We start from the raw sequence: 25,965 nt of genomic DNA, 5'->3' as shown, positions 1-25,965 counted from the left end.
GCAGTAATTTTAAGACGACGTAAATCCAGAGAACAAACAAATCTATCTGACTGTGAAGGACAAGAATTTTCGTCTTAAAATATAAAGGGTATCTCCATCCTCAATTAATATTTCTCTATTTGTTATGCGGCTGCTATTTTAAGAATGGGAATATTTTGGCATATTCGTAACGAACATATATATATATATATATGTATATGTATGTATATTTAAAAAAAAAAAAAAAACTTATCCCTCATTTAGTTCGGTACTGGTGATATACTATAATATACTATATCGCATATATCATGTATTAGGTAAGAGTAGTTTTGAGTTAGAAGAAACTGGTTGTTTACCTCTTTAAAGAATAAACTTAATTTTTAGTTGCTGAATAACCCAAAATAGGAAAGCAAGGACTGTATTCGTCCCCAGATACTGATCAGGTAGGGTATTATAAATAGATCTGAGACATTAATTTGAAAATTGAAAATACATAAATAAATTAGAGTTTTCTGTTGTTGAGTAACCCAAAAAAAGAAAAAAAAAAACAGAGACTGTATTTAAAGGTTGATGCTGATGTAGTAAGATAATATATATAGATTTGAGACCAATTAATTTGAAAATTATGAATAAAAATATAAACTTAATTATTCGGTGCTGAAAAGCAGAGACTCCATTCAAGATTTGATAATGATATGATAGGATATTACAAATAGACCCGAGACCGACCAGTTTGAAAATAGCAAGGTTGGTGAAGCATTAATGAGCTTCTACTGATTTCTAACTAAAATTAGAAACGTATGGTTGAGACAATACTAACCATCTTCTCAAAGTCAATTCAATAACAGAGCATAAGCAAGCACCATTACTACCAGAACTTTAAATAATCTCAACTACAAACTATGTCCAATAAATAGCACAATTCAAAATTTCACCCAAAGGAGGGTATATAAAAAGGTGTAATATAATACAACACACTACTGCTACAAAATAATGCATTGTGTTACAAATCATACATGATTCTTTTCGTTATACTCTGTTAGAACGGAGCAGTCTGCAGTCGCTGCTTCGGAGATATCGCTCGGAGGAAAAAAAAAAAAAACATTTGACGCCTCGAAAGCGTATAATTAAATTAACTGCCCTTTTTAAACTTTCTAACATTTAGTAGTATTCAATAACTTTTTTTAGTACCATTACCACAAAGTTATTGAATTACCAAAAAAATGTTAAAAAGATTAAATGGCAAGGTGCTTCCAAGACGCCAGAGAAGAACTCAGTGCTCGGAATCTGGAAGTGACTGTCTTGTGACATTCACTTGAAAACAGTGAAAAGAATAGCGTACGGGAGAGGCTTAAATATTCTGTACAGAGCACGGGTCCTGCAGCTGAGTAGGTCACAGAAGAGAGCTACATGTTATCTTTTTGGTTTTATGCCAAGACAAGGTCTCCTTGTTCTTGTTGCATTTCTTGCCCTTCTCGTTGCTCAAATTGAGATAATTGTCCTTCTCGGTATGGAAGAAGGATTCGTTTTATATCTTCTGCGCTGAGTGTTTCATACTCCAAAAGTGCACTGGCTAGTGCATGTAAAGCCTTCTCGTGCTGGAAAAATGTTGAAAGAAATTGTTGGTGAACTTCTGGAATATAAAAATATCTATAATATGATTGGACAAGAGTAGGAAAGAAGCCCACAGAATACATTTAAAAAAAATATATATATATTCACGTATAGAAATGCAAAATCTGATCTAACGAGACACTCCGGACAAACCTTCTTCAACAAAGCCTTTACACGATCATATGCTTCTCTTAAGAGTTTTACTACCTGGACAGTCAGTAGTAAAAGGTCAAAATTTAATTACTACTGTTGAATCATAAAAAAATTATGACTTTTTTAACGTACCTCGGCATCAATACGTGATTGCATTTCTGAACTAGGCCGCTCTTTGATGTGAACCGGTCCAATTGCATCACTCATCCCACAATTTGACACCTTGCATTATCAACATGATCATAGCATTAAGCAATTAAACTAAACAGAGGCCCAGCTGCCTCTAAGTTTTTCAGATGACTTGATATTTCCAAAACCCTTAAGCTTTCTAAACCCCCATTGTTTTTTTTTACTACTTACTCTATCTCTGAAAAGACTGCACTAGCAAGTCAAGAAGTAGAGACAGGATAGATAATAAATGCTCATGATTCCCATGACTAAAACAATAACCTTCGAAAAAACACTACGCCGGGAATAACAAGCAAAATAATTTGGCAAAAGAAAAACAAACATTAATGAAAAGAACAAGAAAACTGCAGAGCATTTTTGCTAGAAGAATGGAGGAGCTGAAGTCCTCAGTTTCTTGCGAATAATACCATATATTGAGCAAGCTCTGTGGCTGTGTTGAGATCGCCGCTTGCTCCAGTGGTAATTTGATCATTCCCAAATATGAGCTCTTCTGCAACTCTTCCTCCCATACAAACATCAAGACGGGCTAATAACTGTTTCTTGCTAATTGATGTCTCATCACTTGATGGGAGCTGAGTAACCATTCCTAGGGCAGATCCACGGGGCATAATTGTTGCCTTATGAATTGGATGTGCACCTTCAGTATTGAAAGCAACAATAGCATGACCACTCTCATGATATGCAGTGAGCTGAAATAATGTGCAGAAATGTCAGCAAATAGCAATCCATTGCAAACAATTTATTGATGGTGAACTCTTCACCTTGGAGAAGCAAAGATATAAATACATGCTGCATAGTAAAGCAGGAATGGTGTGTGTTAGCTCTATTAACATCCTACCTACAGAGTTAATACATACATCATTGATGTTAGTTATCACGGGTCAAAATATAAGCCATTCGTGGAGCTTTTCCTGAATAATTCTATGCTTTGAGCAAGTAGGAATTGTTTTCTACCAAATTATTGCTCATTGTACAGATTTACAAGGATGGGAATCAGATAAGTCCAGATTTACTATCACCAGACTTCCCCTACAACTCCAAAAATCCCAAATTACAAAACAAAGAAAGTAGAGATGCTGTCAAACTGAACGGGATGAAGGTTAATAAATTGACATGATATAACCCAGAAGAGTTAAGATTATACAGATTGCATAATCTGATTTGCATATACCTTCTTTGATTCCTCTGATATGAACATTGTTTTTCGCTCAGTTCCCATAATTATTCTGTCCTTGGCAAATTCCAACTGTGTAGCAGTTATCTTCTCTGCACCTTCCACAGCTGCTTTTATGGCAGCAATGTTTACCAAGTTCGAGAGATCTGATTGGGGACAGTTGTGAGTAGAGAAGAAAAGTTATAAGTACAATGGATCAACACAAATAAATTTACAGGAAAAAAATGAATCTCTGAGATTAAGAGATGGCCATTTCAGCAGAAGCTCACCAGCACCATTGAATCCTGGAGTTCCGCGGGCAATAGCTTTAACATCCACATCATCAGCCAAAGGTTTATCTTGTAGATAAAGTTCCAAAATCTCTTGACGACCTCGCACATCTGGATTAGGAACAACAATCTAAATATAGTTGTGTCAGTACTCTCTCCAACAGCATGAAAAATGGATCCAAGTACTGGATTGACAAAGATATTTTTTTGCGAAGAATCTAACTTCCTTGCATGAATTTGCAGCTGGAGCAACTAAATGAAAAATGTACTTTAAACTGGGCAGCTGACAACTCCAATTGGCAAATTATAAAATAAAGAATTACTAGAATAGATCAAGTTTTCAACACAATTGCAATTTTCATCACATGCAGAAACCAAAAACCTTCAGCAGCAGCATCTACATTTTCTCCATTAGACTGCTAAGGAAATGTGACGAACATAAAAGAACCAGAGACTACAGGGTTATTGAAGGACTTAATACTTACATGCCTATCAAATCTACCAGGTCTTGTCAAAGCTGGATCAAGAATATCAGGCAAATTTGTTGCTGCCATCAATATTATTCCCTGTGGAAAAGGGTTAAAGATATTAAGAACCGTGGACAAAGGAATTGCTAACATTTAGATCATATACTACATACCTCATTTTGTTCAAAACCATCCATTTCAACGAGTAGTTGATGCAATGTTTTCTTTGTATGTCCTTCCCATTGCTTTCTTGTGGATCCAACAGCATCTATTTCATCAATGAAAATGATACAAGGAGCCTGTAAAATAGGAAGCAATCACCCATAGGGTTGTGCGAGTGTAGAGAGGCCCATGACATAGGGCATATTCCCAACGACTTAGTACACTTAGAATTTCAAGTCAGGGAGGAAATCCCATTCTAAGTTACTGTTGACAATTTCAATGATGCCAAGAACAAACCTTCTTCTTAGCTGCTTGGAATAATGATCTCACACGCCGGGCACCAACTCCAACAAACCTACCATACAACAGAAACTTGACTCAGCATCTGCAACATCTGAAAGATAGAATCAGAAATTCCCAGATCTAAATGATACTGTTATTAAACATTATCATGTCACTCTAAGCAGAGCAGCTGCGAGAAATGCTGGAGCAAAGATGGCTTACATTTCCTCAAATTCAGATCCAGCCCTATAGAAGAAAGGTACCCCTGCTTCTCCAGCAATTGCCTTCAAAGTGCAGACCATATAAAACCATCATTCAAATAAATTATATGAAAAATTTAGTTGCTGGAAATGTGAAAATGCCACCAATGTCAAAGAAAGTTAATTGCCAACCCAGTTCATTAATTCCTAGGCACATCCACATAATATATAATAGATAGCAGGGATATTAGTTCAATGCTCAAGCCAATATGCAAGCATGTTTGAACTTCAAGAGGCAATGCAAGAACTTAACAATTTCATTTTACCTTTGCAAGCAGAGTCTTTCCTGTCCCAGGTGCCCCAGTCAGAAGAATTCCCTGCAAATGTACTAATGAATTAGGTCATATACAAGGAATAAAACCACTAGAGATAAATGAAATATCACATAAATATTATTAAAACAGAATTAATGTAAGAAGAGAATGATAATTAGTCTCACTTAGAAGCATGTAATAAGCCATAACATGATTGTACTTTTATCCCAAAAAAGAGAAAAAACAGGCATTTCAGTGATACATATTCTCACTAACATGCATAACCACATGTTAAAATAAATATATTGCAGGAGTTATAAAATCAAAAGACCCTCTATTTGCATTCTGTATACAAAATTAGGGATCTTGAAAACTTAAATCTTCTCTCCCAAATACAGTGCAGCTGAGGTCAGGTGAAGATCAGGATTCAGAAATGAACTTATTGTAGTAACAATAACCTGAGCCAAAATATCAAAATATTTTCTACAAACCTTTGGTAACTTGCCACCAAGACGAGTAAATTTAGCTGGGTTTTTGAGGTATTCGACTACTTCCTCCAGTTCTTGTTTTGCATCATCACAACCTTTTACATCCTTAAATGTTTTAACATTCTGCAAGCAAATCCATTGTCAGTACACCATGCCCAGTCTATGATAGATTGCCATGTAGTACATAAATGGTCAGCACTTTAGAAAAAGTAAACAACCACAGATAACCTGCAAAGTCAATAACGAACTTGGACATTATCAATACAGAAACAAAATAAACCTGCTACTAGATAATAGATTGTTATCAATGACTGCACAATCTCCCTTCACCAGACTATTCCACTTTACTTCCAGACATCAGACATAATTTTTAGCATTTTGAACAATTTCAAACACAATAGTTCCAATGCGTTTTTTTACACAACAAATGATATTGAACTTGGAACATTATCATATAAAAACAAATTGAATCTGTCACTAGATAATAGAATGTGATCAACCGTTGGATAATACCCCTTTCAACACTCTGTCTCATTTTACTTCCATTACTTCATATAAAATTTTTAGCATTTTAAACAACTTCAAGTACAATATTTCCAACAAGTTTTTTCTTATACAACAAAATTAACCTTCTAACTGCCAAAAACAACTAATACTTCAAGTACATAATATTAAGTATCTACCTTCTCTGGCATGACCTCTTTATTCAGCTCTTTTGGGGCATAAGAAGAACTTGAGCCAACACCTGAAGCTCCAATTCCACCCAGGCTACCTATATACTTCTGGAGCGCAGCTGCACCCATTAACCTGAAAAAGTGCTTCCAGATTAAACTAGAGTAACAATAGGGAAGACACGATAATTTGGGCATGTAAATGACAAGTCCCAACCCTCAGTAAAAAGCTCCAATTGGAAAACTCTTTTAGGTTTTAATAAAATCCTTACCATACTAAGCCAACAGCAACAGTGAATAAGATAGTTGAAATAAGCTCTTGTGCAAACCGTGATTTGTTTGAAACCTTAGGGTCAACCTAACAGGGGGAAGAACACATAATCAATACTACAATGGTATTACCTGGAAATAAAAGGTTTATATTGGTAGACAAAAGGTGTAACCCAATAATAATAATGAGATATCAAGTAGGCTGTCCCCAAGTCAAGGGCACCAAGTCAAGACTTTTATGGATCCTTACCATCACAACATGCAATGGTTGTTTCTCAGATGTGCCAGGGCTCAAAACTGGTTCATCACTGTTCTCTGAGGCTCGCTGCTTTAGTTCTTGCAGCTAAATTAAAAATTGAGAAATGATGAATTGAAATGTAGCAAATGATGAATTGAATGGATGAAACAAATAAATGCCATACACGTGTGTCGCATAAACAGAGAAAGGACCATGCCCAATTACCAATGTGGGAAGACTCGAGGGTTTTCCAGATTGTTCATCTGGTAGATAGTCAGCAATAGCATTGGTGATGACAAGAGCCCGAAGATATTCTGCAACTCCTCGACTGTCTACTGCATAGTATCTTTGTTCGAAACGCTTGATTACGGACTCAGGACTGAATGAAGAAGATTAAAAGAAAAGAACAAGCACTATTAAACACCATATCGATATTACTGCACAGCTTGCCCGTATAAACATCAATTGCACAACACAACTTATAATATGAAAGACCATCCATCTTCAAGCAACCTCTGAAAGAGACATTCTTTTAATATCTTATATGCGACTAAACTTTCAGATTATCCAACTAATACCATAAAAATAAAAAGAAAAAAATTTCTTAAAAAGGAATAGAACTTCCCGTTTGCCTTTCTACAGTTCGGCAACCAAAGATAGAATAATGGCAATCAACCAAACATGAAATTTCAATGCCACACCTGTGCTTATTGAGCTCAGCCAATAAAGCGCTCTGTACAGCTGCATCATTGGGATTTGCATCTGCCACCTCAATGAGCCGTTCGAGCCGCGTCTCCCGCCGCCAAAACGGCCACCAGCTAAACCATTTCAATGCCATCAACTTCTCTATCCCTTTCGTCGCAGTCGCCCACAGTCCCATCAGAAACACCACCAGTGGAATTTTGCTTTTCAGCCCCTCTTTCTCCGCCGATTCTCCATTGGCCCCTTTACTCTCTCCAGAATCCCGCCCTTCGTCCCCACACTGCGCAACCCCATTCTCCAACTCGACTCCATCGATTCTCGACTCTTCAAAACCAGAAACCGCACCCTTCTCCGAACCTTCCCCGCGAGAATCACCGAATTCGGATTGTTTGACGTCGTCATCCACGACTGCACCCTCTCTTGTCAACTCGGAATCGGAATTAACATTCTCGGGATGCAATGTGCAAGCAACGGATAAACACGCGGAGCGTAATCTGGAACAGAGAAACCCTGAAATAACTAAGGAAGATTTAGAGAGAGAAAGAGGATTGAACGATAGAGAAGCAGCGTTGCAGCGACGTAGTTGGCGGTAGCGTGGAGAGGTGAGATAGACGTGCTGATTCGAAGGAGATGGATAGAAGGAGAGTGAAGGCTTGCAGAGAAGTGAAGCTTGAAGAGTACAAGTCATTGTTTAGGGTTTATCAGTTCTCTTCCTTGCAATACTCGTCTCTCTCCCTTCGTTGAGCTCTCTGCGTGGAGTGAGTAACAGAGAGCCACAAGATTGGGATTAGAGGGAGAAACGAAGTTCTTAAAACCTTATCTCTGACTGAAATTGGCGCCGGCTTGTAAACTATTGACTTGCGACATCAGTTAGGTGCTTTATTTTTATTTTTATTATTATTATTATTTTTCGCTGAGTCGATTCGGTGAGTTTTGACGGTTTAGTAACTTTAAAACTGACCGAGTTGGGAAGTTCAGAAGAACAAAAACATCCGACGACGTTTTGAATTATTGTTCAGACAATTTCTGCATTTTATGCTTTTGTAAAATAGAAAATAACTGTAATAATCGGATACCCTTTTAATAGTTTTAATAATATTATTCCATCAAAATTATATATATATATATATATAATGAAGATTAGCTTAATCCTTTTTCAAACTTCAAAACATTATAGAATAGTATTACTGATAACTCTTCAATTAATAAAAAAAATCCATTTCTTCGATACAGGTTTTTTATTTCACATCGGAAAAAACTTGTTTCATCAAACTAGTCAATGAAGAACCTGCAGACAACCGAGTTCGGTTCGACCATGCCAATGCATTGAAAGGATTTAGTCTCAGTAAAAAAAAAAAACCGAGGTACTCGGAAAAATTCTAATCTGAAAATATTCTTCTTCACCACCCTAGAAATTGGAGGAAGAAGATATTTCCAAATCTCCCACCTGAAAAAGACATAAATAAGCAATCATGGATAAAATTAGATTAAGGATTGATGTCAGAGTTCTTTGTTGTTCGAAACAAAGAGTCAAAATGGTTCTTCCACCAATACGAGTACAAATGAGGCAAAAGATTTCTCCATTTGTTGTTTTAAAGACAGAAATTCCACAATCCAACATTCAGCTAAATAAATAAAAGCATCTCAATAGTTTCACTAGTACTATCAGCCATCAGGGTTGAAGATTTTGACCTTAGCAGGAAGGCCATGCTACTGTGTACACAACCTCGCCCCAAAATTGGACAATAAAAAGTTTTGAGGTTTTGCGTTGGATGATCTTTTCAGAAGTTTTTCGCACGGGCAAGGAAAATCCTTCTCCAAATCCTATCGTGCAGTTTCCTAGAAGATTGCCATCAATCTTGCAAATTCAGAAGATGTTATTGCATCCGGCCAGGACCATAGGGAGGAACAGGCCCTCCTTGTGGCATGCCACCGTGGCTGGGCATCTGCATCATTCCAGGGCCTGTAGGTGGCATGGTCCCAGGAGGCACATACCGAGGATTATTCATCTGCATTGGCATGGAGTGAGGTGCGAGTGGAACAGGAGCAGCCCATCCACCAGAGGGCTGGGGCATACCAGGCTGTTCTGCACTTGTAGCAAATGGAACCCCATTGTATTGATGAGCAGCAGGAGCCAGCATCTGACCAGGCTGTTGCCCCAATATTGAAGGTTGAGGATTTACTAGGGCTGTGTTAGGGATTGTATAATCTCTGCTGCGGTCATTATTCACCTGTAATCAGCACATTTTTTATTGAGGTTCGACTGTAAGGCTCTTTCCATTTCTCGATAAACTTTAAGGTACAAAAATGTCATAATAGCATGTGAAATTTATGACAAAGGAAGCATCATGAGTGACAAACAAATGCATTAAGAAAAATGGATCAATCAAAAGGGAAGTAAATTAATCGTGAATAATTAAACCATATCATCAGCAAATGAAACGAATAGTTTATCTGAAGACAAGCTTATGTAGATGGATCTTTGTATTAATCCTTTTTCCACTTTTCTCTTACCAACAACTTCAATAAGTATATAAAATTCAGAAGTACTTATTTCAACTACCTTTATACTAAGATCGGTGTGTCGTGAATATGAGATATGAAGCTTGCAGAATCCTCCATCATAGATGCAATGCCCTTCCAATGCTTCCTTGGCAACAACAGCAGTTTGCACGTCTACAAGGCAATGTGAAAATTAGAACTTAAAACAACATTTACAGAAAATAATAAACCAACAGTACGAATTGCCAGCTCTACTTCTTCACTGTTTCTTTCTCTTTGCACTGTTTTGAAAAGAAAGAACAGGATGAAAAATAGAAAGATCAGGCAACACACTCAAGACAATGATTGTACAACATAACATGTTTGACATTTATCATGGGATCTGCTAAGCAGATCAACTAGGTGCCTCCAGTAGAGCTCAGGCTACCCTAGTAACTTGATAACCTACCAAACAGCCATCACTCACAATCTAGATTTTTTAGAAAGGTTTTAGAAAAGAATATATGACTTTTTCTCATATCAAAAAGCAAGTAAGGTTTTTGCCTACCAAGGTATTGAATCAAAGCCTGCACTCCACCATTCTTGTCAAACATGGCAATCTTCTGTACAGGCCCAAAAGCAGAGAAAACCTGTTCATGGTGGGGAAAAAAAAGAAAAGATTGATAAGGGAACACATAACAATGTTAACAGCTGAAAAAAGAAGGATCTTGAATACCATGTGTAAAACATCCAAGGTGACTGCATATTGCATGTTCTCAATTGATGCAAGAAGAACATTACTCTCAGGCTCTAGCTTTTTTCCATCAAGACCCACTGCAATCTGCAATTAAGAGAAAAAACACAGTTACAGAACTTGCATGATATTAAACAGTCAGATAATAGACAGAATAAGCAAACTATCATCACCATACACGAAATTATACTCATAAGGGAAATTATTAAAACATGCGACTAGACAAAACCGATGAAAGAACAATTGTAAGCATATTACCTGACCACTGCCATCAATAGCTGATGGAGCCACAGGAAGGTACGGATTAGTATAGTCCCTGAGATAGTACAAAACAAGAGTCATTAACAAACAAAAACAGACAAAAGGAGGTATCCAGCGAATCACAGAGGATAAGGGAACGATTGACAGGATGTGTAGCAAGAAAACAACTACATAATGTGAAATCAAAGAAGCAAATTTATGAACTTACCAAATTAGCAGTAAGATACAAATCGAAAAACACAAAAAAATACCTGCTCCGATGGCTCTGGAACTTTACACTCAAGTCAGTGTGAGCAGAGTAAGTGATCCTAAGGGTACAGGGTCCCATATGCTCAGGAAGCAAATACCTGATGCCCGATAGAAAAACAAGTCAATACAATAAAAGCTGCTCAACAGACTTGATGAAACAGGCAGAATAGCTATTTATGTTAGCAGGTCCTATGTGAAGAAATTAATTTCCAACTTCACACCAAAACAAAGGAGTGGACCCATCACCTAAAGAGACTCTCCGATAATTAAAAAAAAGCCAAATATTCATTGTACTTCAAACTTTTAAGGACTAAATTAATGGAGAACAATTGACCTTAGAAAATTAACAGCCGTTTAAAAGTTTAGGTTGGACAACAAGTAACAGTCAGGTGCCCACTTCCAAGTGCATGTGCACCAAATCTATAGATATATGGTCCATAACAGTTGGACTAAATACCGTGTCAAAAAATTAATACAACTGTCACCTAGGGATGCTTCTTCCATCCAGAGCATTTTTTGCAGATGAAGCAGTTTCGGCATCAGAAAATTGCACCAGCGCCTAGGAAGAGCATACGCATGAAATCAGCTAGTTTGCAAATGTTAACTCGAGCAACAATTTAATGGATAAGCATATCAAAACAAAATACCTGGAATCCAGCTGTCTTCTCAAAGGTAGTAATTTTATGGACAAATCCAAAAGCTGAAAACACCTGCATCACCACACAACTTTCAGAAAATAGTTTGGATGCAGAATCTATATCCAAAAAGTGCAAAAATTCAATAAAAAATCAAACATATTTTGCAGACAGATAGAAGAACTAAATTCCTTCATTCACCAACAAAGCTAGACGTACGAACCTGATCGACTTTGCATCTTGAGAGGATTTTAGCATTTATTTATTCATTTAGAAATAGAAATTTTAGCATTTATTACCATTCTCCAAGTGTATCTTTCAATTTTCATAGGCATTATTATGCACACTTAAGAATTACATCTAACTAGCATGGTTTTATAAATGCAGAGAACAAAAAGTAGTAACTGATGAAACAAAAAAGGTATCCAGCGGGCATATTTCATTTTGGTTCCAGTTTACATAAGATGAACAACCCAGTCAACTATTTTACAAACTTACAGTTATAAAATGGAAACTAACCTCCATAAATTTGTGGAAAATTACCAAATGCTCATAATCGTTAAGACATTAATGAATCAGCACACGAAGTTACAATTATTGATCCAAAGTTACCAAATATATACACATCTATTCTAGCTCTTAGAATTAGCAAAACTTCCAGAACTCAGAAAACCTTGCATTATAATATGGTTTCATTCGCCTATAATTTGAGTAAAAAGTTTATTTCGCAAAGAGCAGCTAAGATAATAAAAAAAGTTACAAAAACAGACCCATACTTTAGTGCCCACAAATTCCAACTCAAGAAATGCATCTTGAGAAAAAAACAGCATGAATATAAAAGCACAGCATCACTCATGCAAAAACCCTAGGGACACACTTAAAAAGTCCTATTCTATAAAAATCATAGGAGTAGGGAATAAGAAGGAAGAGTAGGGAAGAAAGAGGCAGTGTTAAGGGAAGGAGAAAGGAGACAAACACACAAGCGCTCTTTCTCCCGATGCATTAAGCTGCCATCGAAGATATTGCCTTGACATGGGCCTGCTGATTCATTTACATTCGTGTCAAATAAAAGATTTCCAAAGCACGACAATCTACAACCTAAGTTACAGAAAATCATCCACAACATCCTCAGGTAGTACATTTACCTCTTCTAACCAAAACCAGAAAGCGTGCAACGAGCTTACCAGGTGTAAGACATCAATGCTGACTAGGCGAGCATCCTGACCCTCAATTGTCACCAACAGAACATTGCCAGCAACATCTGCAGTTGTTTTGTTGTTTACTATTTCTTGCCTGTTGGAATATTGGAGGTAAACAGTTTTACCCCGTACTTGAGCAGGTTCTGAAGATGAAGCATAGTAGGAAATCATAGCTATAGCTTGATTCAGATCAGCCTGAAGGATAATACAAGGTAAGAAACATTAGAGCTAGGAAAGAGATAACCGAAAAGAATATAGAAAAAAAGGACAAAAATAGACATAGGCCTTACAAATTCAATAAATGCTTGATTTCGGTTTGCCCCCACATTGCATTTTGTGTTTACAACTTTACCAAATGGCTTCCCAAGTTCAATCAACTCCTCCTCTGTGCATTCCCACGGCAAGTTCCTCAAATGAAGCACCTTAGAAGGGGGTTGGGTGTAACGGAACTGTGGCTGACTGGACACAGATGCCATTTAACACAACCACCTGTGCCAAGTAAGGGAAACCACCAACACGTGTATGCCTATGGACAACTGTAATGAAAACCCTCTTGAAAATCAGGTTTCTTCTTTTTTTTTTTTGAAATAAAAATGTATAGTATATATTACCAAGGCACAAAAAAAAGGGAGTATCACCCATGTACAAAAGCTTTACATCATGTTAGTGTATCAATGACATTCCCAAAATCCACATCACTAATAATGTCATGTCCTAACAAAATATAACTAAAATAATGAATAGACCTATCTTTTAACCTCGAAAATCAGGTTTCTTGCCTAATATAATCTTTCAAAAATAGTAAGCTACTGAAAAAAAAAAATCACCCATTTATTAACAAAATAAAACGACATTAATTTCACACTATGTTCCTGCCAATTATGGATTACCACAACCATGCCTACTCCACTGGATAAACCCTTCTGGAAACCAGGTTTTCTGTTTATTATCTTTTGTCGATAGTATCACTGACACAATTAAATTATCCGCCTACCATCAAATAAGACAAAAAAATCACCTATTTTTCTATCAAAAATTCACATAAACGAGTCAATTCCTCGCATCAATTTGAATCCTACACTCAAATGGAACGACAATAAACAGGGAATGTACAAGATACATGCAGCAAAACAGATCCTCTAAACTCAAAATCTAATCAAAGTAATCAGCTAATAGCAGTTAATCGACGAAAATTCAGACATCCGAAAACAAAACACTAATCAATCTCCATAGCACACCAACGCATAATTACTCTGCGAATAAGATAAAAATCGAGAGAGAAAGAAATTGAAAATAAGGAATAAGTACCTAGAGCAATTGAGGAACTTAAACCCGTAAATTGCTGATACTCTCCGAATTAGGGTTCGCACAAGAACGAATGGGGGAAAGAAGATTTACCGAAACGAAGAAAAACGGCGAGAGCTCTATCTAAAACTTGTACGGTTTGGGGGAAAACAATTTATTTTGGCGCCGGGGTAGGCGTATTACGCATCCCGCTGAGGTTAGCATCGGTTCTTAGCAGCGTATATTTTAGCACGAGAGGCGTATTTTAAGATTTGAAGAGGCCGTTACGTGCACGATACTTTGCGAATCATCCTATTAATACTGGGCCCAGTCTAGCCTATCAAGAAGTATCCAACGTGGACATAACCCGACCCACCCACTCATCTCTCAGCGGCTCGACCCGCTAAATATGAGTGCCGGCCCATTATTCGTTATTGGGTCGGGTTAGGCCTCAGTTTGGGCCCATATATTACATAAGCTCCCTCTAGAAAAATATCTATATATATTTTAAATGTACATGCGAGCATATATATATATATATGTATATTATTGTGTTAAAAGGGCTGAAGATGGCTCAGCCCAATCGCACAAGCCCATGGGCAGTAAAGAAATGGGCTGTGGGCAACCGAAGGAGTGGCACGTGTGACATGTGTATGTGTGTATATGTGTAAATATAGGCGTCTTAGGTTAATAACGAGCACTGTTGAGATGTATATGTTGTGTAGGCACATCATTAACCCTCCAATTCTTGGGAATACATTTGTTTCTCACTTACAATTTTAGGGTTTTTCCCTTGTTATTGTTTGTTCTTCGAGCTTCTTTTTCGGTATATTTTTTAATGCTTTTTTTAATTAATTTATATTATTTTTTATAAATTTCTACATATTTTGATCGACGGAAGGTAAAAAGAAGTTTCTTCATCGCTCAAGAGAAAACAGAGAAAATTTTTCGTATATCGAGAATTTAAATTTAAAATATTTTTAAAAATAAAAATAAAAATTTCAATAAACTGTAAAATATTACTATATCATAACGTGATGTATTTATGATATCAATATTTTTACCATAAAAAAAAAAAAAAAAAAAAAAAAAAAAAAAAAAAAAACTGTCAAATAAAATACGTTTCAATCTAAAACATTGCAAATACCCTGGTCTCGGACCATCACAAGAAAAACTATAACCGAAATCGTTTTTATCTGGTATTAATTTTAAATCACGTGTATCTAAAATACTTTTTACTAAGATTGATGTAGTCGTACGTAAATCTATAATAATAGTATGACGAACGAGGAAGTCTTCTGAACTTATAAACAACGTTAAATTTAGATTATTGATTAATTATTAGAACAAGTTTTTTAATTTTTAAATTATTTTTTTATAAAAAAACTCTTCCTTAATTCCCAAGTTAAAAGAAATAAAGTTTAATGGAACCAATGACACGTGCCCTTTATAATACATGGCTGTGATTCATCAAGCATATATACTGTAATGCCATCTGACCTGGACTTGTTAATTCATGACTTCTAATCCAAAGCATGTTCTTTCCATACAGCTTGACTATACATACACACACACACACACACGCACACATATACATACATATATATATATATATAGTGGAAGTGGATTGAAAAGTCATTATCATTTGGTGATTATGAAGAAATAATTTTGTTCATATTAATTGTAAATATTATAAATACTAAAGATTATCTTTCATGTTAGTGTATTACTAATACAATCAATCAAGTGCCTTCAATTTTAGGTTTATATACATATATATGGATATAATAAATTTATATCTTAACTATAGAATTTCGAGTTGAAAATCTAAATTTATATCGTATTTATTAATCAAGTAATATTTATATCGATATATTTATCTTACAAACTCAGTAATATTTTAAACGTAACGAATATTTAAATAGGTTTTTGTAAACTTTAAATATGAAAGTATATAATAATGTATATGGTAAAAAAAATGAGAGATTAAATGTTTTTGTTTTTACTTTTTTATTGTATGAAAAAGATAATAAATACAAAAAGTGTCAATAAATATGTACTCTGATTTCATAAGTGGGTTTCTTCATATACATACATATATGTGTATATACATATATATATATATGAAATTATATAATAAGAACAGCTGCTAACTAAAGTTACAAAAACAAAATCAGAAGGCTTGATCCTTTGAACTACAGCTGCTGAGAGAAGTTTATTGGATGCAATCTGATGGAAAGTTTCCCAGGGTTCTACAAACAATTTAAAAAAGAAATTAATACAAAAATTAGATTTAATATATATATATATATATATATATACAGAAGTACTTCAAGTAATTATAATTATAATATAAATTAATTAACTACATAAATATAATCACCTTGATTAATTTGACTCAATTGGTCAACTCTTGCAATTCTCATTGTCAACTTTTATGACAAGCTGTAGGTCAGCAGGTTTGACTGCATTCTGTTCTACATCTACTGTCTCTGGTTCTTCCAATATGACTCCTTTCTTCCTGTACATAAAGTACACGACAAGCTGGACGATTCCTACGGGGCAACCCACAAGATTCGGTGACTGCAAAACATTAATCCAAGAATTGGGTAAGACTTAAATAAACATATAAATACATATATATATATTATATTATATTATATGTTATAAGTTTAATATGTGTTATATTCTTAAGAGAGTGAGTGAGCGATTGCATACCGCAAGAACAATGTCGTGGCTAAGTAATCCATAAGCGAGCCAGAGTGAGCTAGCGAGGAACGAAAAGAAAGATAAGTAGAAGGGCATGAAGTCTACACTCTTCGTTTTTATTACTCGCTTCTGCAAATTATCACCAGAAACGGAGATAACCCAGTCAGTCTTACGAGAATTTAAAGCCATTAACATGAAGAAGAAGAAGAAGAAGAAGAAGAAGAAGAAGAAGGAGAAGGCTTACGACAGCGACTAAAGGAGAGCTGTACATGCCGATGGAGCCACTGAGACCAATGAGGCCGACGAACATCTTCCGGTGACGGTGGTCGTGGAAGGCGAAAGCTGAGACAAAGGCTGTGACCGTGAAGAGGATGATAACAGGAATCAACACAGCAGCCACCTTCTTCTGCATGTAATCATTGCATTATCATGCTAAAATGGATTCATTTTATCACGAAAATTTAGTAGAATAAGTTTTGATTAATAAAATCAAATAACAATAAATTAAAAAGTGTTAGAATAATTGAATTACCCTGCCTTTGTTGGTGGCGAACCAAAGGTATACAAGAATGAAAGATGACTCAAAGATGATTCCGGAGCCGTTGATTGTGGCGACCGGAAAATTCTCCCATCTGATGCTGACCACCGGCAATCCATACCATGTATAGAAAAGACAGTTTAACAGTGCAATTATGTAAGGTATGCATGAGAATTTCTCTGTGCTTCTCTTCCTTATCACCCTTCTAAAAGTTAATCTGTAAAACAAAATATTAGTTAATTAATTAATTATCAATTATATATATATATATATATATTATTTATATAATAACAATAAATAAAGATTATTAATTAACTTAAATTTGACATTACACTGGTGAGATAAAGAGCAGCAAAGAAGCAGCATTGCCTGCAAAAGAAAAGGCAGAAGACATGTAGATTTGACATTTCATAAAATGCATGATAATTTTAGGAGCTTTAAATGAAGTGGAAGACTATAGCTATAGCTCACGTGTTATATTATATTATATTATATATATATATACATATATTTCCATATAAATGTATAAATCTCAGACCAAAAGAAGCTGATTAAGTGGAGGTAAAGGCATGGTATCGGAACAATACTATATACATACATATAAAAACAAACATACCCATGATGCCGACTGCTAAACGCAGCGTTTCAGTACCCATTTGGGGGATGAGGGAGAGAGGGAGAGGGAGAGGGAGAGGGAGAGAGGGAAAGGGAGAGGGAATTGAAGGGAGGGAAGTGGGATTTGAGAGGTTTATGTAATTTGAGGGGTATAAATAGTGGGGAGAAATAGGATATGATTAAAAATGAAAAAAGAAAAAGTGGGAATAGTATAAAAAAAATTGAATTGAAAGCAGCTGTTGAGAAGTGGTGTATACATCTTTTCACTTTTATGTTCTTCTGTGAATTACTTTATATATACATGGGATTTTAATCTTTAATGTGTGTGTATATATATATATATATATAGTAAATTTTAGGAAAACCAACTTTTAAAAAAATAAAATTTATATATTTTAATAATTTAATTTAATTATACCCCTAATTAACTATAAGAAATAGGTCATCATTTACGAAAATATAATTCTAACTCAACTTTATATTTTTACTTATAAGAGTTAAAATTCAAATATCAGTCAATACGTATGAATAGTCAACACAAAAGTTCGTATAATTTACTTATACTCAATTAGTAACCGTAAATTTTTTACCAGGTAAATTGAATTGCAGCTCATTTACATTCTTAAGAATCATCGGAATTAAACATTTTGGAATTCATTTGTAAATGGATAACTATATATATGTATTTTGAATAATTAAAATTTAAGTAACTTTGATTATTTCAATTAAAATAATATAATTATTATAAGATATTTATTTTTTTTAAAAAAATATATTATGAAATAAAATTTCGTGAGACTCTGTTTGACAAACGAGTCAATTATTCGAGATATTTTGTCATTTTTATTGGGTCTTCACTATTATTACATCATTATAGATTGTCTCGCAAAATAGTAATATTTTCTCAAAAAATTCACATTTTTTTCTTATTTTAATGTGTATTTTAATTAATTAGTTTGTAAATATTTAATTTTTTTTTATGCCACTTATTCCTTATTTGAATGATTTGCACTTTCTTCATTATATAACGTGTTGTATATATTGTTATAATTTATTAATTTTAAATTAAATTTTTCATACATTTTAAAATATTAAAATTAATCTCGGGATAAATTACGGGGTCGGCTATTACAATTAATATATGAATTTAATGAGATTTGGTCAACTTTGTGAGTGTTGGTTCATAGAATTTAATATATAGTCAGTACAATATTAATTCACATAATAAATTTTTTTTATTTAATATAAAATATTAAGTTAGATAAATATTTTAGGCCGTATAATTGAATTAAATAAAGTTTTGGGTCATCTGTAACTTTTAATTATTAAATGATATCATAATCTAACCCACCAAATTAAGGGTGCAGGCCACATCAATCTTACATGGACTACTAATGCAATTTTATATGCATTATTAATTTTCAAAATGAAAATTGAAAAAATATATATATATATAATTTATATATAAAATATCTTTTACCATTATTTACATAGAAAATTTTATTATAATTAATTTATAGGGTTTTCTTAATTTAATAATTAAATGATCTTGGCTGGTTTTATGTGCAAATATATTAGTATGTTGGGTTAGAAGTTATATATATATATATATATATATATATATATATATATTCATATATAGAAGTATATTGGTATGTTGGAATGTTGGTAAATATCTATATATTCTTATACAGAAGCATATTGGTATGTTGGTATGTTGGTAAATATCTATATATGTATATATATATATATTCATATATAGAAGTATATTGGTATGTTGGTAAAATATCTATATATATGTATATATACTCATATATAGAAGTGGGAGGCTTCCATACTTCAACTAAAGAATTGTCTTTTTTGTGTTTTATTATTAATGGGTGATCTCAAATTTGCTTTCTGGTTGTCTTCCATATTCTCTAATTAGGGTTTCTCATTTTTTATTTAATTATATGACACACACACACACACACATATATATATATATATGCGTATAATTGGAATATAAAAATAAATATGCCATTTAAAATTAATTTTAAAATATATATTTTTTTAACCCAATTACGTATTTTTCTTAATTAAGATTAGAAATACAAATTATTTTATAAATAATAAAAATTATTTACATTATTTACATTCTCATAACACACAGCCAACGCCTCTCCGTGTCTGGATCCGCTTATTATCTCCTTTATTTTGTTTCAGCCGTTCGATTTGCCTCCGTGGCTCATTCAGAGCCATTGATCGAGTTTCTTTCTTTCGTGTCCACGTGGCTGGCCCTAATTAGCCTATTGAGACACCTCAACAGTTGAGATTTCTGAAATTTATAGTTTTGTCCTGAATTTTAAGAGTATTATCATTTTGGTCCTTTCCTAGTTTACATATTTTCCTCTATTTTCCAAATCTTTTTCAATTGGCTCCCGCGTAGGATTTTTCTTGATAATTTTTTTTTGTCTTGACTCGGGAAGTTTTCATTTCCGTGTCGTTACACAAAGCCGTGTTAATTTATATATATTCCTAAATCGCTAAACTACAATTTATTTAAACTATAATTCACTTATAATATAATAAATTTATATGTAACGTAACGAAATAAAATAAAAGATAAGATTTGGATGTTCTTGATTAGGAATCTATCGCACATTTAACACGTGATTTTACGATAGTTAAAATCACGCTTTAACACTATTAAAAATGTCAAATCATATGAATATATATTAAAATTATGCAACTTAGATTGCACGATTATGCTTAATAGAATTAATTATTCAAATTTACATTATATCCTTATAAGAATATGAAAAATAAAACATAAAGTTTCAGCATAACATAAAATTAAATAATAAAAAAATTATCACATTATATTTATATTCTATATGCATTTTTATATTTAAATACCAAAAAAATTTACCGAACTCAAATTTTTTTAATCCATTTTAATTAAAATTTTTAGCTATCATAAATTATTATTTTTATATAAATATATCGTAATTTGATTAAGACGAAACTCAACTTGGTCATTAAAATCACACTAATACATTAATAAATTATTATATATATATATATTTATATTTATATTTAGTAATAAAATATACCCGGAGATAGTAAGAGAATATAATTGGCACTATTGTATTTTATTCAAGCAAAAATGTTATTTTCCTCATAAGTATATATATATATATATATATGTAATATTCTAGTTAGAACATATTCTTTAAGCTAAAAACAGCACAACAAAATGCATAATTGTTGGTTTATTGTCAATTACAGAATTTTTGTTTTCTTTCCTTAAAATTCTTTTTACATGCAATTAAGATTATTTAAATTCCATTCGATTTTGTCACATCGATTTGTCTCATAATCATGTTCTTAACTTTGGCTTAATTGGTACTCCTCAATTTTTCTTTTCATTATTAATTTTATTTTCTCAAATTTATTTATCTATCTTATTGTAAGACACACACATATATATATATATATATTTGTACGATATGGGTTTTATATTTATATTGATGTCACATGGGAATTTTAAATAAAATTTGTAAAAGAAAAAAAAAAAAAAACCCTTGTAAAATTTTATCAAATTATTATCCCCTCTTAATTTTTTTTTTAACTTCTCTAAATTCAATTAGTACATAATAAGATTAAACTATTATAAAAAAACTTAAAAAAAAAATTATAAAAATAAAAGAATTTAAAATGATGCCAAAGAATTAAATGATTAAAGACTAAGTATAGAATATATTTAATTTATACACAACCTTTTTTAATCATGCCTCACTTTCCAACCCACTAATGAAGCTCCAGAACAAACAGTGCTTAAAAGTTTATTGTCTTCATTTTTTTCTCCAATCAAAAGGGAAAAAAGATACCAATAAATCTGATTTGCATGCTTTACAATATATAATTATATATATATATAGAGAGAGAGAGAGAGAGAGAGAGAGAGAGACCAAATTGCTACAATTATATGCTAATTTTGGTAATTAAATAGATGATCTACTAACTTAACGTTTTATTTATTTTTATTTTTTTATAACGATCGAAATTAAATTAAATTATATACAAAATAATAGATGATGATTATAAAAGAAAATTTATGTTGATGGAGTGGGTAACATTAAAATAAATTATAAAATTATTATATTTTATGAGAATTAAAGTATAATAATAAAATTGGTTATCAACACATTCAATTATCATGAATGCGTTTTGATCTCTTATCTCGTCTATAAAAGGACCGCAAATTTTTCTTTCGTGTGAGTTTTTCATCAACCGAATTTATAAATTTTTTGAAATAACTCGCAACCGAAAGGAAAATAAATTCATAAATTTAACGTGGAAGCGTATAATAACGTTAGTGTTTAAATTCCTTACACATAAATTTGAATGTGCAATAAAGTTACAGAAATGTCAATTTCATAACGGTTCATAAAAAAATGAAATAAACATATAAAACTAATAAATAAATGTTGTAGGGAGGTTAACCTCCACTATCTCTTGATGCGATCCGAGGGACACCTACTTACAGCTCTTCTGCTGTGAGTGATATATATATTTATAAGTTATCATGTAATATATAATATGATAAAATTTTAATTACAAAAAATATAACACCCGAGCCTGAAAATTTGGCGTTGGATGATTTTTTTTATTTATAAAAAATATATATAAATAATTAAATTTTTATTTTAATTTAACTTTTGTTAAATTTTTGAGAAAAAATAAATTAGAGATGAAATTGAAAATAATTTTAGAAAAAATGGGTGAAAGTGTGAATAAGAGGGATGTTTTTGAAAAAAAATTTAAAAATAGGGGGTAAAATTACAAAATTAGAAAGTTTTACCACGTGGGACAGTCCAGTCACCAGCCACGACGAGTCAGAATCCGCTGCGTGACGGACACGCTGACATCGGCTCCACGCGGGAGGCCACGTGGGCAATCCGTGTGTTTGGACGATTCGACAGCCTAGATCGCATTTCACACGCACGAACGACCAGATGCATTTTTTTTATAGATGTGATCGGACGGATGAGATTGATCACGATAGATGGCTCATATTCGCCCATGCAATTGGCTTAAACAGGTAACGATTGGATGACTCTCCTCACTCTACGTCGAAGTGGATGGACAACCAGGATCAGAGAGAAGAGAGGTATTTAAACTTCTCTTCAGCCGGCCTTGAAACCTTAGCCGACACCCAGCCAAAGAAGAAGAAGAAGGAGATGGTCGGAGGGAAGACCAGCTATCAGAAGAACGTTGTTGTCGCCGCATCGAAGACACTGTCGACTGCCGAGAGAGGTAAATTTTTTTTCTTTTTGCTTGGAATTCAATCATGAGTCTCCCTATACCCATATTGGAGCTAAAATATTAATGAGTGAATTGAAAACTACGGGCAAAGCTCGGCCAAGCCGCCGTGGCCAAAACCCAAAATCCTACCCGATGATCCCTTCTCGTTTTTTATTTCACGTGATTTTTTTACCACTGTCTTCTTTATCTTTTTTTGGTGCATCTTAGCTAAATGGGAACTTCAGCCAAAAAGGAGGACTGACATAGCTGCTGTACCCAGAGACTTTATGCCTGTAGAGTTTCAATTTTTTTATCTTTTCTGGCCAACTGAGGCCTCCTAATTGGGATTTTCACATATTTATGTGCAAAACTGGTCAAAATCGACATAAATTGGCCGAAATCGGTTAGCCCGATGTGAATGGCCACCGCAGGCGGCAAAGTTGATGTTTGAGCACGGTAGCGGCATCGTGCCAGAACTCTAAAATCGGCCAGAAAGGTTTTAAAATACCTATTTTGACTTTTTGAGATATTTTTGGATACATGACATGTGTTTTAATTTTTGCATAAAAATTTCAAAAAACTTGGAGACTGCCAGGAAGTATAGTAGAAAGTACGGTATTTTAGACACTGATATAGGGTAAGAATCTCTCACTTTTTTTTTTCTGTTACGGTAAATTGAAGCTTAATAATTGATAATACTATATTTTACGAAAATTAGAAAATTCTAAAAATAATTACATATCATTAGTGGATGCAGAACCGGTCAGTGCATAGTTTTCATAGTTTACTCTTTATTTTCTCATGTATTGCTTAAAATGCTTAATATTATATTGTGTGCATTAAATTACTAGTTTTAATTGCTTTCTCGGTTATTTAGTTTAGTTAACTGCATAGTTCTCATTTATTGATATGTTTTGTAATAAATGTCTCAATCATGTTTCTTAATGTATGTATCGACTATTTGCGTGACTTACCATTGATATGTAAATATGATATATTGATGTGTAATTAGTAATTAGTTAATGGTGTGAATCTATGTATGAAAGACTAATTGGGTACGCTGAAAAATGGTAGACAGACCTTGTATATAGAAAACCTTACTGTGGATATTACCTCAATCGGATGGGGCTGAAAGTCTCATACTAAAAGGGTTTGGGAGATATGGTTCACCCTCATAGCGGACGGGGTATCTAGGCGATAGTATGTTTGATGCCTATTACCGGATGAAGTATGAGAACGACCGGTTAATTGTCAAATTTGCATATTGGGTTCACATATAGAGGGACATCCTTGTGGACCCCAGAAGTATCAGTAAGCAGGTAAAAATGAAAGTTATTGTTTTTGCTCAATTGTATATGAAATCATAATGTTATTTGAGTTATTATTTTTATAGATCAATTTTAGAAACTCATAACGGTAAGTATGAAATAAATGATTTTATATTAATTGAATTTACCTAAATCAATGACTCCATTAGTTACTTTATGATTTTTTTTTACCAACTTTCAGTTTCCGTATCAATGATTAGTATGATATTTTTACTGAATCATTGTAACTCACCTCTTATTAACCATTCAGATCAATAACACAAAAATCAAAATCCTGAACAATATAAGAGTTTTGACTAAGATTACCTCCCAGATCCTATCAAAATTACTAATAGAGGTTAACCCCATATAATATTTATTTTTTTGTTTTCAACCATTTATTTAATTTTTTGTTATGAACTGCTGTAAAATGGATATTTCCGTAACCTTAGTGAGTAATTTAGTTTGCTATGTAAAAAATGTAAATCATAATATCGTTATTTGCTTAATTCATTATAATATAAATTCTTTCCCTTAAAGTTTTGAGCTTTGATAAAAAATTATGAATATTAAAATTTTTATAAAAAAAACTATGAACTTTAACAGAGTAAAAGATTACGAGTTTCGAATATGAAAAAAAATTATGGGTTTGATTAGAGTTGTCTTTTTTTTTTTTGTATGTGTTCATCTTTATTACATCATAATTAATATATATTGTATTTTTTTTAATATCAAGTATGATATTGAAGATTAGGGTTGTATATAGACATGTATATATATATATATATAAATATTAAAGATGATAACATTTTCAATGTCAATTATTGTATGCCATCGTGATGGAAAAACAATTATTACATGCTATTTTTGGAAGTTTCATTCTCCATATTAGTCTAGGAATGTGTTGAAATAAACATACATCTAGTTAGGTAGCTTCCTCTTTTTAATCTTGAAATGATTTACATATAGATATAGATATAGATATAGATATAGATATAGATATAGATATAGACTATTAGGTAGCTTACATATGCTTGGTATATAAGGCATTCACTTTACTAAAATGGAATGTGTTTGTTTTAAAATAATTTAGTTTTAATTACGTAATTATTCGAGTTCTAATCTAAATAGAAACATAAATCTTTATTTTAATTTAAAATAAGATTACTATATATATATATATATATATTATAACATTAAAAAATAATTTATTTTTTAATTATTTTTCTTTCTTATGGTATGGGAGGCATATGGCAGCTTTAATTTATTTTTTTTATTTTTATTTTTTATTTTTTTTATATTGGCACTAATTCACCACCTTTACTATTATTATTATTATTATTATTATTATTATTATTATTATGTCTACCATTCTAATTTAAGTATATAGCTATATAGTTTTTCTTTGTTAAGGCTTCTTTACGTGAACATATATGTATATATATATGTATATGTCTACGTATACCCATACC

The 25,965-nt window shown here is 32.9% G+C and overlaps 3 protein-coding genes across 3 annotated transcripts; all 3 read right to left on the bottom strand.

Annotated features, from left to right (window-relative positions):
• Positions 1-831: 831 nt before the first annotated feature.
• FTSH11 (FTSH protease 11) lies at positions 832-8,024 on the bottom strand. Its single transcript, XM_022053577.2, has 17 exons — positions 7,172-8,024; positions 6,696-6,849; positions 6,483-6,575; positions 6,235-6,320; positions 5,975-6,098; positions 5,295-5,414; positions 4,816-4,866; positions 4,512-4,573; positions 4,305-4,362; positions 4,019-4,144; positions 3,864-3,944; positions 3,379-3,508; positions 3,107-3,255; positions 2,343-2,624; positions 1,879-1,968; positions 1,747-1,800; positions 832-1,577 (listed from the first exon to the last, which is right to left on the bottom strand). The coding sequence occupies exons 1-17, from the start codon at positions 7,858-7,860 to the stop codon at positions 1,407-1,409; spliced, it is 2,520 nt and encodes an 839-aa protein (XP_021909269.1). The 5' UTR covers positions 7,861-8,024; the 3' UTR covers positions 832-1,406.
• Positions 8,025-8,635: 611 nt separating this feature from the next.
• On the bottom strand, positions 8,636-14,218 carry PTB2 (polypyrimidine tract-binding protein 2). The gene is made up of 11 exons (XM_022053568.2): positions 14,060-14,218; positions 13,042-13,287; positions 12,737-12,946; positions 11,565-11,627; positions 11,403-11,476; positions 10,920-11,015; positions 10,666-10,723; positions 10,390-10,494; positions 10,222-10,303; positions 9,736-9,848; positions 8,636-9,403 (listed from the first exon to the last, which is right to left on the bottom strand). Exons 2-11 carry the CDS (start codon positions 13,225-13,227, stop codon positions 9,050-9,052), a joined length of 1,341 nt encoding a protein of 446 aa, XP_021909260.1. The 5' UTR covers positions 13,228-13,287; positions 14,060-14,218; the 3' UTR covers positions 8,636-9,049.
• A 1,862-nt stretch (positions 14,219-16,080) lies between these two features.
• SWEET3 (Nodulin MtN3 family protein) lies at positions 16,081-18,029 on the bottom strand. Its single transcript, XM_022053805.2, has 7 exons — positions 17,899-18,029; positions 17,615-17,651; positions 17,277-17,499; positions 16,989-17,150; positions 16,754-16,873; positions 16,419-16,618; positions 16,081-16,287 (listed from the first exon to the last, which is right to left on the bottom strand). The coding sequence occupies exons 1-6, from the start codon at positions 17,936-17,938 to the stop codon at positions 16,442-16,444; spliced, it is 759 nt and encodes a 252-aa protein (XP_021909497.1). The 5' UTR covers positions 17,939-18,029; the 3' UTR covers positions 16,081-16,287; positions 16,419-16,441.
• Between the last annotated feature and the right edge of the window lie 7,936 nt (positions 18,030-25,965).

Source organism: Carica papaya, chromosome 9 (genome assembly GCF_054855325.1).
Source record: "Carica papaya isolate Zhongbai chromosome 9, ASM5485532v1, whole genome shotgun sequence".
Taxonomy (NCBI): Eukaryota; Viridiplantae; Streptophyta; class Magnoliopsida; order Brassicales; family Caricaceae; genus Carica; species Carica papaya.
Note: the sequence above shows the minus strand (reverse complement) of the source record. Positions and strands in the feature narration are given on the sequence as shown.

Bases quoted from the DNA above. Each gene is read 5' to 3' on its own strand.
- FTSH11 (XM_022053577.2), bottom strand. From the start codon at position 7,860: ATGACTTGTACTCTTCAAGCTTCACTTCTCTGCAAGCCTTCACTCTCC. The intron at 6,321-6,482 runs GTAAGGATCCAT...TCCCCCTGTTAG, and splicing joins AACCATTGCATGTTGTGATG to GTTGACCCTAAGGTTTCAAA. The intron at 6,099-6,234 runs GTAAGGATTTTA...GCACTTTTTCAG, and splicing joins GTTGCTGTTGGCTTAGTATG to GTTAATGGGTGCAGCTGCGC.
- PTB2 (XM_022053568.2), bottom strand. From the start codon at position 13,227: ATGGCATCTGTGTCCAGTCAGCCACAGTTCCGTTACACCCAACCCCCT. The intron at 11,016-11,402 runs GTGACAGTTGTA...ATCGGGCATCAG, and splicing joins GATGGAAGAAGCATCCCTAG to GTATTTGCTTCCTGAGCATA. The intron at 9,404-9,735 runs GTAGTTGAAATA...TGCTGATTACAG, and splicing joins ACACCGATCTTAGTATAAAG to GTGAATAATGACCGCAGCAG.
- SWEET3 (XM_022053805.2), bottom strand. From the start codon at position 17,938: ATGGGTACTGAAACGCTGCGTTTAGCAGTCGGCATCATGG. The intron at 17,500-17,614 runs GTAATGTCAAAT...TTTGTTTTACAG, and splicing joins CTGCTCTTTATCTCACCAGT to ATTAACTTTTAGAAGGGTGA. The intron at 16,619-16,753 runs GTATGCAATCGC...AATGTTTTGCAG, and splicing joins GCCACGACATTGTTCTTGCG to TCACCGAATCTTGTGGGTTG.